Raw genomic sequence first — 10,565 nt, forward strand, 5'->3', positions numbered from 1 at the left:
TCATGTTGTAAAAATCAAATGCCATGTTATTAATTTTAATAAAAAAATTTAAATTGTTAAAAATTTGATTAAATATAGTAATTAATTAATATATAAAAATTTAATTTAAATATATTAAAATAAAAAATAATTTTATCACCAAAGTAGAAGGGAGGCAGCAAAATTTGACCCATAATCAACGTAGCCTAATTATCTAAATAATCTCAAACAATACCTCTTATTTACCTCAAAGGTCACTAAATTTAATAAAGTATGACAGTTGTCAATTCTTTATTTCTTTAGGGATTTTTTATAATATTTTAGAGATTTTTTTAACATAAAAGAATATAAATAAAAATTAAAAGAAAGTTCAATTAAACTTTTTAAATCTTTAAATTTTAATTGTCAAATCTAAAAGTGACTAAAGCAAATGGCGGCCAGAGATCGGGAAATACCGTGGTCGGCCGGTGAAAACCCGACACTAACATTTCCTTTTCTTCGAGGAAAAAAAAAAAAAAAGAAAAAGAAAGAAATAGCTTCTCTCTTTCACTAAATCTCCAAAATACCCCTCATCCAATCTCTCGCTCTTTCAAATAACGATTCTCATTTCCTACAAAATCTGCTCTCTGTTTCTCTATTTCCTTCTTTGTTCCTTGTTGATGGAGCTACAGAGACGCGAGGACCAGGGCCTCCCAGAGCGAAAGGGGCAAAAACGAAAACTGGAGGAAGAAATCCAAGAGGAACCCGAATTCTCTCTTCCTGCTGGCGACGGCCGCCGTGCTCTCTTGGCCGAAGTCACCGCTCAGGTTAACGTCCTCAGCTCTGCCTTCTCTTGGCGCGAACCTGATCGCACCGCTGCCAAGCGTGCCACTCAGGTGCTGGCCGAGCTCGCCAAGAACGGTAACATTTTAAAATCTCCAACCTCTTATCACATTCTTATTTACACCTCTTCCCATTATTTATGTTGTGTTTATACTGTTTTTTAGTTCCAGGATTTTTTTTTTGTGTTGTTTTGGCAGAGGAAGTTGTTAGTGTGATCGTTGAAGGTGGTGCGGTTCCGGCTCTGGTGAAGCATCTCCAGGCGCCTCCATGTGAGGACGGCGACCGAAGCCCGAAGCCTTTCGAGCACGAGGTTGAAAAAAGAAGTGCTTTCGCTCTGGGACTTCTCGCTGTAAAGGTGATTTTATTGAACATTTCTATTTTCTAATTGGTTGTTACTGTCATGCTTTTATTTTATATAGCTTTGTTAGTATTTATTGTAGTTCAATTTTGAATTATTTATTGGAAGTTCACTTGTTCCTTGATAGTTGATATACATATGTATTTTCTTTTTGAATTTCTTGTTAGTAGTATAGGTAAATATTTAACTTTTTCTATGGAAATATTTTGTTCCTTAAAAAGTATGTTACATAAGATGATTATTTAATATCAGTTTTGCTATAGATAGCAGAAGTTGAACTTCGAGAAAATTTGAGGAGTGTAACCTGTTAAGTGTTGATATAGGCTGTTAGAAAAGAAAAGAAAAAAAAAATTGTGGTGCATAGAGATGGCCTCCGTTTATATTATCATTGAAGCTGAAAAAACTATATAGAATTAGGTGATTGATTTCATTGGTTCTGCTGCTAACACTTGGCTATGTATTGAGTCTGGTAATTTCCTTTATTCTTGCAATATTTATGTTCCCACTATTAATACAAATATGTTTCGTTTTCACTATTTCTAGTCACTGAATCTGGTAAATTCTTTATTAACTTTGCTGGAAACAGCCAGAACATCAGCAACTTATAGTTGATTCTGGGGCCTTGCCACATCTTGTGAATTTGTTGAGGCGGCAAAAGGATGGTTCTACTTCTCATACTGTGATCAGTGTTATTAGAAGAGCAGCTGATGCTATCACTAACCTTGCTCATGAGAATAGTAGCATTAAAACCTGTGTCAGGTTTGCTAAAATTGTAGAGCTTTTAACTCAAGGTAGTTGTTTATCTCCATGTTTATTCTAATAATTATCTTGATTGATTTGACAGGATGGAAGGTGGGATTCCACCTCTTGTTGAGTTGCTTGAATGTACTGATACAAAGGTGCAAAGAGCAGCTGCTGGGGCATTGCGAACCCTAGCATTCAAAAATGATGAAAACAAGAATCAGGTAACAGACCTTCCTTTGGAAGTTGGATTGGCTAAAATTGCCTTTGATGCTAATTAATGGAGTGAATACTATGGCTTGCAGATTGTTGAATGCAATGCTCTTTCTAGTCTTATTTTAATGCTAAGATCAGAGGATGCTGCTATACACTATGAAGCGGTAGGATTTTATTGTAGCACAAGATAATTTTTGGCAAATTCTACTGGGTTTTAGTGTGTTTTTTTTACCAGCTGTAGCATCAAAGTTTTTTCCCAATGGCTTGTAGGTTGGTGTGATTGGCAATCTGGTGCATTCATCACCAAACATAAAAAAAGAAGTTCTCTCTGCTGGGGCTTTGCAACCTGTCATTGGTTTGCTTACGTAGGCTTCAATTTTTTTTTTTATGTTTCTTTTACTTGTTCTAGCATGAGTTCTTCTTTGTTACTTTTTAGCTGTTTTTTTGAACTGCAGTTTTTCCAGGGTTCTCCCTTTTTATTAATTAATTTGTTTTATCGGACAACAGCTCCTGCTGCTCAGAGAGCCAAAGGGAAGCAGCTTTATTACTTGGACAGTTTGCTGCAACTGATTCTGATTGCAAGGTAAAGACTGTCTTTTCTCTTTATACGTTACTAGGCTTAAGATACTTCTTCCTGGCTCTATTTGTCTATTTAGGGACACAGGAAGAAAAACCCATTATTGTATCTGAAATTGCTGTCCTAATATTTGAATGAATTTAGCTTTTCATATCATTTCCTTCGTCCTTGTACTGGATTAAGAGGAGCACTGATCTCTATCCTTTACTTATCATTTCCCTTGACCTTAATTTTTCATCATTTCTTCTTTTTAATACATGCTGCTTTGGATTGCAGGTTAATATCGTACAAAGGGGTGCTCTCAGACCCTTGATTGAAATGCTTAATTCTCCTGATGTACAACTGAAAGAGATGTCAGCCTTTGCTTTGGGGAGGTTGGCACAGGTTATTACTTATTATTGTTATTTTCTTTGTTGTACAATTCAAGCTTTTATTAATGCTGTGAAAGATGCATAATTTCTTTTGTCTTCATTTCTTACAGATGGCTCTCTTTTTTTTTTTTTCTTTTTTTTTCTGATATAATAATGAGTTTACTTATATCTACTTTAAATATATACATTTTAAAATATAATTTGAAGTTAATTTTAGTTTATGAATTTCTGCCAGTTTTGGAACTGGCTTACACAATATTTTCCATCAATCTAATTGCTTATTGTTCTCTTTGTTTTGCTGTTGTTGTAACTCATGTGATTATCATGGTTTTGTCAGAATATAGCCAATCTGTATCCCTTGTTTTCCACTCTATCAAGTATCCTACCTGTCAAACTTTTCAGCATTTATGTTTGCATATCAAATTTTCTGCTGGATATCTTAAGAAACTTTGCTTCTCATGATTGTATGTTTACTCATTCTTTTTGTTTTTCTGTTTGATTTTTCTTGTTAAGGGGGTTTGTATTACTTTCTTAATGAGGCCTTTTCTAGTTGCATTTATAGATATGTAGTTATAAATTTTCCAATAATTTTTGTCCTATGCTGCTGAAAATCTTAATACTCAACTAAATTTCTTGTCTTCATAAGCTGGACCTAGTAGATAGGTCAATGTCAATAAAAATAATTTTGATTTCAGGACACACACAACCAAGCTGGTATTTTACATATTGGTGGTTTGGTGCCTTTGTTGAAGCTTCTAGATTCAAAGAATGGCTCTTTGCAACACAATGCTGCATTTGCTCTTTATGGTCTTGCAGATAATGAGGTATGGTAGCATGTATACTCATGAACCTGGGAAAGTGTTTGAATTTATTTTTTGGAGGCATGTAACACTGTGTTAATATATTCATCTCTCCTGTAGGATAATGTATCGGATTTTATTAGGGCGGGTGGTGTCCAACGGCTGCAAGATGGAGAGTTTATTGTTCAAGTATGTCAATTCTTTTAGATATTACCTCTTTCTCCCCTCTTAGTTTTCATGCTTTTAATTTTTAATTGCTGCATGATTTGCATAAGAACTCAAAACTTTGCCTGCTCATTATTGTGTTTTTATATTTTCCCGAACTGATTTAATATTGGTAATGGTACTGTCAGGCAACAAAAGACTGTGTGGCCAAGACATTGAAAAGACTAGAGGAGAAGATTCATGGGCGAGTAAGCATTTTCATTCCTTTAACTACACTTTACCATTAAAATCTTTATCATATTTTCTGTTTCGACTACAGACAGACCTAGCTCTGTGATGCTCACTGTTACATCTTTATTTATCATATTTTCTGTTTGGACTACAGACAGACATATCTCTGTGATGCTTACCGTTACATCTTTATTTATCATATTTTCTGTTTTGAATACAGACAGACCTAGCTTTGTGATGCTCTTCTATCTTTTAGACCTCTGAGTATGTAATCTCTGAGATTTTGGTTTTGATTATCTTTTGTAGGTCTTGAATCATTTGCTATATCTGATGCATGTAGCAGAGAAGCCAGTCCAAAGGAGAGTGGCTTTGGCTCTAGCTCATCTTTGTTCTCCCAATGATCAGGGAACGATATTCATTGATAACAATGGTCATATTCTTTGCCCCTTCTTCAGTTATCCCCAAATCAGTCATATTCTTAATTCTTGCAATTTAAATTAGCACATTGCATTGATGGAGCTTACATGTTTTTGCTGCTTTGAGAGGCTGAGTGTGCTCTATTTTCATTCAGGACTTGAGCTGCTTCTTGGGCTTCTTGGTTCTACAAGCTCTAAGCAGCAACTTGATGGTGCTGTAGCTCTGTACAAGTTGGCCAACAAAGCTATGACTCTTTCTCCTATGGATGCAGCTCCCCCTTCTCCAACACCACAGGTGAGTTTGTACAAGTTGTTTAGTCTAGTCCCAATTATTGTTGTTCCATGTAGCATGATGTTGACTGTTGTGGATGGCCATATCCTGTTCCATGATTGTTGAAAGGCCAGATCTATGACTGGTTGTGATTTTATATCATAATCCAAAGTTAGGAGTGGCATTGGACTAGGCTTATGAGTTTCCTCTGTGGATATTGTGTCCCAACCAAATATTCGAGAATGAAGGAAAATTGATGTTTTTGGTCATATATCTTATTGAAGTATGTGTTTAATTTGAAGACCTTGAAATTAAAACTGAATTGGAAATTAAGGGCAATTTTCTAAAAAAAAAAAAGAAAAAAAAAAGCAATTATTTTCCTAGTTTTGGAGCGATTGATGGAAAGAACAAGGAAAATGAGGAATTGCCAACTTTCTTTCTTGTTTTTGTTATACATTTCCAAATGTAATCTGCATTTTAAGAGTTTATTTGCAGATTCTTATTTTTGCTTCAGAGTCTTAATATGTGTGTGGATGTGTGTTCTTATAATCATTTCAAGTTTCAAGAGTAGATTGACAACATTCTCATAATTGGTTCAGAAGTAGGAGAATAGTTTATACTTTCAAAAATTCTATGTTAAGTTCCTGTTACAACATACAATTTAATTGCAGGTCTATTTGGGGGAGCAATATGTGAACAACGCTACATTATCTGATGTTACCTTCTTAGTTGAAGGTTGTTATATGATCTGCTTACTTAAAGTTCTGATACTTGCTATGGAGAAACATTTGATGTCGGGTCAAAATATTGGTTTTGTTGTAATTAAGATCCTTTCTTTCTTCTCTCTTGCAGGTAGACGGTTCTATGCTCACAGAATCTGCCTGCTCGCTTCTTCAGATGCATTTCATGCTATGTTTGATGGTGGCTATCGGGTGAGTTCACTTTTGCATCTTTTGATGTGCCAGTTCTTCAGCCCTCCTTTTCCTAAGAGGAGCCCAGGGTTCCTTCACCTTGATATTTGTGTCGGAGTTTTTGTTCAAGTATCTTTCTAACAACTGGGAGAGTCCACACTGATTGCTTTATCTTGCAGCTGATATGAGATATTGTCCTTTATTTCTGATGGTTGTGGAAATGCTCTAAACACATCTATTTTATCAAACTTGGGCTTTTTCACTTGTGATTGGTGGCCTTATTTATTCTTTACTAGTACTCTTCTTCTGAGTTTAGCTTTAAACTTAAACCTATAGCACTCACTACATTATAGAAACAATGTTGCCAAGGTACATGATTTTCATTTTCAAATTATTGCAGGAAAGGGATGCAAGGGATATTGAAATTCCGAACATTAGATGGGAGGTTTTTGAGTTGATGATGAGGTATTACAAATTCTTTGATCCATATCTATATGTATTTACTTCATTTTGTTCTTTTTGAACACCATTCATTTACTTGATTTCAATCTTTGTACAGATTTATATATACTGGATCAGTAGATGTTACATTGGATATTGCACAAGATCTGCTCAGAGCAGCTGATCAATATCTTTTGGAGGGACTTAAGAGACTCTGTGAGTATACCATTGCACAGGTGAGCCAAAAAGGTTGTCTTTAGATATTTTGAATCCTTTTGCTGCTTTAAAACTGGGAATTGGTATCTGATTGTTTCTATGTTTTGATTGAAGGATATATCGCTGGAAAATGTTTCTAGCATGTATGAGCTCTCTGAAGCTTTTCATGCTATATCATTGAGGCACACTTGCATTTTGTTTATCTTGGAGCATTTTGATAAACTGAGCGCCAGACCTGGGTATGTACTTTAATTAACTTGCCACATCCCTGCCCTTTTTATGCATTTAACTATGTGTGAAACATCATAGGGTCTTTAGCATTGCAATTTTTATTTTGTCTACTCTTTTTAGTAGTCTATGTGATACTTTTATCAAACTAGTACAAAGTTGTTTGAGATCCTTGATCTCTCAGTTTGCTGGTTGCAATTTTCTGAAGCCTTTGTCTTTGGTATTTCCATGATAAATGCTTTGGGACTGTAGTAGTGTTGGGGCCTGGGGGATGTCAAATAATTAGGATGTTGGCTGGAATGTTATGGGACTTTGAAGCTGGAGAGTAGCATCTTATTGATGTATTATAAGGATTAGAAGAATTTCATGCTTTTTGGTGGCTGTGTTGAATAAATTTTTATATGCCTTGTGGAGACCTTATAATTTATTGTAGTTTTGATGTTGGTGACGAGTATCTTTATAGAATCTTCCTACATACAATGCCTGGAAAATGGAAATAATCTTGGAATGATAAAATGTTTTTGGGCTCTTCAAAGTAGCATTTGTCAAATGCTCATGTTTCACCAAGACTGATGTTACTGCCCGGTTTATAGTTTTGTGTGTACTGAGATCAGATATAGCTCCCTATTCTTTTTCCAATATTGGCTGCTGGATTAAAACCTATCGCAACTGCTGAAAATTTCTACTCATGCTGAATAATTGCAGGCACTTGCATCTAATCCAGCAAACAATTCCGGAGATCCGCAATTACTTTGCCAAAGCACTTGCAAAACTTAACCCACATAACCTGCGGCTATAGACGGCTGGTTTTTAACTCCTGATCTCTAACTAGATACATTGTACACAAAGTAGCAGATCTTGTTGATGTTGTGGAGCCGTTTGAAGGTTCTAATTGGTTCTTTGTAGCGTGGTTCATATTCATTACTGATGCCAGAGTTTATGTTTCACGTAGAAAAAGGTATTTAAGTTTCCTCTTTAATTCGTTGTCCTAGATGTTTTGAGAATATGGTTTCCACTTTTCATTTTCATGGACTCTTGTTGGTTGTTAAATTTAAATGTATTCAAACTATGTTCTGAGTTGGCATTCTTTGAAAATTCTAGTTATTTTTGAGAAGTAACAAGATTCTTGATGTTCACCTCGCTTGATTTTCGGTGTAAAAGTTGAGGTTGCTTGAAAAGGATCATGAATGTAACCAAGCCAATGAATCTTGCAGTGCGTCTCTCTATGCAAGTAGGGCCACTTGTGTCTGCAGTGCTTCTCTTTATGTTATGTTTTTTTTTTTTTTTTTAATTTGCTTTTTGTTTTTAAGTGAAAAATGAACAAAAGATAAAAAATAAATAACAAAAAGCAAAAGGTAAAATTTTGATCAAACAAGTTGATCAATGTCAACTAAACTACCAAAAATCCAGGGGCTTCAATCGTTCAATCGTGCATCATTTGCGAATAGATTGGATAACTAGCGGTATGACATGATAGTTGACCATTCAAAATATGATGTAATGAATTTAGACATGAGGAATTTTTAAAAATACATAAAAATAATATAATTTAAAATTTAATAAAAAAGTTAAATAATGTATTTAATATTTTTTTTATATCATTATAAATTATAATATAATTTTATATAAAATATGATATAAAAATATAAATTATTAATATTTTATACTGTACAAATACGGTCGAGCCACGTTTTTCATTCAGCATTGTCCTTTTCATGATGACTTTATAATTACTAAGACAAATCTTCATATGACGTCAATGGATATGGTTTATTGAACCAAAAAAGCAATATTTGTTCGAAGGTTGACGCAACGTCAACTTTGGATTGCTTAAGCTATTTTCCACACGCTTTATAAATTGACTTTGGATGAGGGTTTATTCATTCCATAACAAAACATTCACAAAATTTGCAAATTTTTGCCCTTTTATTAACCAAGTTCCCACATCTAAACACTTTCAAAGATCAGTTTTAATATGGGTTCCCTTGGCAAGGAAGTAGCCACCGAGATTCTCCCTTTCATCCGGGTTTACATGGATGGTTCGGTTGAACGACTGGCTGGCTCTCCCAACGTCCCTCCATCAGCTGAAGACCATGAAACAAAAGTCTCATCGAAAGACATTGCATTTTCAGAAAATCCCCCAATCTCAGCTAGAATTTACCTACCAAAACAGGTTGGACAACACCAAAAAGTTCCCCTCTTAGTCTACTTCCACGGTGGAGGATTTTGTTTTGAATCCGCTTTCTCATTTGTTGAAACCAAGTACATGAACAGCTTGGCTTCCCATGCCAAAGTTGTTGTTATTTCGATTGAGTATAGGCTAGCTCCCGAACATCCCCTCCCCATTGCCTATGAGGACTGCTGGGCTGGTCTCCAGTGGGTCGTTTCTCATTCTGGTGATTATGTTATAGATAACAAGGAACCTTGGTTATCCACTTATGTTGATTTTGATCGAGTTTATGTTGCTGGTGACAGCGCTGGGGCTAACCTTGCTCACAATATACTGATGAGAGCTGGCTCAGAGGCCCTGAATGGTGGTGTTAAAATTACAGGAGCTTTTCTAACACACCCTTATTTCTGGGGTTCAGAGCCAGTTGGTTCTGAGACTAAGAATGTGGAAGAACGAGGGAAGCTCCCTACATACACGATCTGGCACTTAGTGAATCCAGAGGCGCCTGGAGGAATTGATAATCCAATGGTGAATCCAGTGATTCCAGGGGCTCCAAGCTTGGCAGGACTAGGATGTTCTAGGTTACTTGTTAGTGTTGCTGAAAAGGATATGCTGAGGGATAGAGGGATTCTATACTATAATGCAGTTAAAGGGAGTGGGTGGAATGGAGAATTGGAGTTGATCGAAGTTGAAGGGGAAGATCATGCGTTCCAGATTTTGGTTTATGAGTCTGAGAATGCTAAGAAACTGATCAAACGCCTAGCTTCTTTCCTTGTCTAGGACAAAATGAATACAATTCAATTGTGCTATATGTCATGGTATGCTGAAAATTAAGCATATTGATGTGCCTTCTTTTTTCTTTTTTGTTTTTTTTAGAGATATTTTCCCGGAAAAGATGCTTAATTTGTAACAATAGTAAGTACTTGACTTTCATGTCAATTATTGAACAACCGTTAATCGAATCAGATACTCCTACCTCAATCTCAATGTGAACAGCACATCTAAAATGATTATGATTCCCATAGGTGCTTAATTCAAGGCAATTATATTTAGAATAATTTATCCTAAAACTATCAAGTGTGACCTGTTGATTTTTTTCCGGTTGGGTGATTGGATACTTGCTGTGAGGTTGAAGGGATTGACATGGATGATGACTATGACTTGTCAGAACATTTGGGGGGCATCAGAGATATTATTCCTGGGTGTGTTTTAAAGCTAGAAGTCAGCAGTATGCACAAGGGAATAGGAGAGGAAGAGGAAGGAGTAGGTGAGAAAAAGTTTAAAAGAGAATGTAAGATTAATAATGGACTACTTGTGGCCTTATCTTATTAATTATACTGAATTTTTGTTGACGTGGCCAATTAATTGAGGTGATCGTTAACATAATGGCCAAAATATTAACAGACGATCAGGGTATAAAGTATTACCAAACAAAAAAAATTAAGATTAATGGACACCAAACTTCCAACAGAAAGGTGGAATTGGCTATTTTCTTCAATAAACAAGTGAAAATATTATATCCGTTATCCCTCAACTATTGCACATTCTTTTTGAAGAGAGTTGTGCAGCCATCACCCGAACATAGAATTTCTTTTTGTACATACAAAAAAAAAAAACTCAGAATTTCAAATTATTTTGCTAAAAGTCAAGCT

General features: G+C 35.4%; 2 protein-coding genes across 6 annotated transcripts; both read left to right on the plus strand.

The window, feature by feature from the left end:
• The first annotated feature begins 600 nt into the window (after window positions 1-600).
• LOC111279848 (ARM REPEAT PROTEIN INTERACTING WITH ABF2-like) lies at window positions 601-7,995 on the plus strand. Of its 5 annotated transcripts, none has more exons than XM_089756203.1 (19): window positions 601-879; window positions 966-1,156; window positions 1,746-1,918; window positions 2,004-2,124; window positions 2,206-2,280; window positions 2,387-2,481; window positions 2,624-2,699; window positions 2,970-3,077; window positions 3,760-3,888; window positions 3,985-4,053; window positions 4,218-4,277; window positions 4,567-4,690; window positions 4,832-4,971; window positions 5,619-5,682; window positions 5,800-5,879; window positions 6,259-6,323; window positions 6,418-6,535; window positions 6,630-6,754; window positions 7,449-7,995. In XM_089756203.1, exons 1-19 carry the CDS (start codon window positions 639-641, stop codon window positions 7,540-7,542), a joined length of 2,148 nt encoding a protein of 715 aa, XP_089612329.1. In that variant the 5' UTR covers window positions 601-638; the 3' UTR covers window positions 7,543-7,995. The 5 variants fall into 5 exon arrangements, 2 of the variants coding, with proteins under 2 accessions (XP_089612329.1, XP_022722644.2); XM_022866909.2 differs by having other exon boundaries at window positions 999-1,156; XR_016334590.1 differs by lacking the exon at window positions 5,619-5,682.
• A 616-nt stretch (window positions 7,996-8,611) lies between these two features.
• On the plus strand, window positions 8,612-9,894 carry LOC111279673 (2-hydroxyisoflavanone dehydratase-like). The gene has a single exon (XM_022866655.2). The coding sequence runs from the start codon at window positions 8,719-8,721 to the stop codon at window positions 9,691-9,693; it is 975 nt and encodes a 324-aa protein (XP_022722390.2). The 5' UTR covers window positions 8,612-8,718; the 3' UTR covers window positions 9,694-9,894.
• The last annotated feature ends 671 nt before the right edge of the window (window positions 9,895-10,565 follow it).

This window comes from Durio zibethinus, chromosome 27, assembly GCF_047325235.1.
Source record: "Durio zibethinus cultivar Kanyao isolate XHJ-2024 chromosome 27, ASM4732523v1, whole genome shotgun sequence".
In the NCBI taxonomy this organism is placed as follows: Eukaryota; Viridiplantae; Streptophyta; class Magnoliopsida; order Malvales; family Malvaceae; genus Durio; species Durio zibethinus.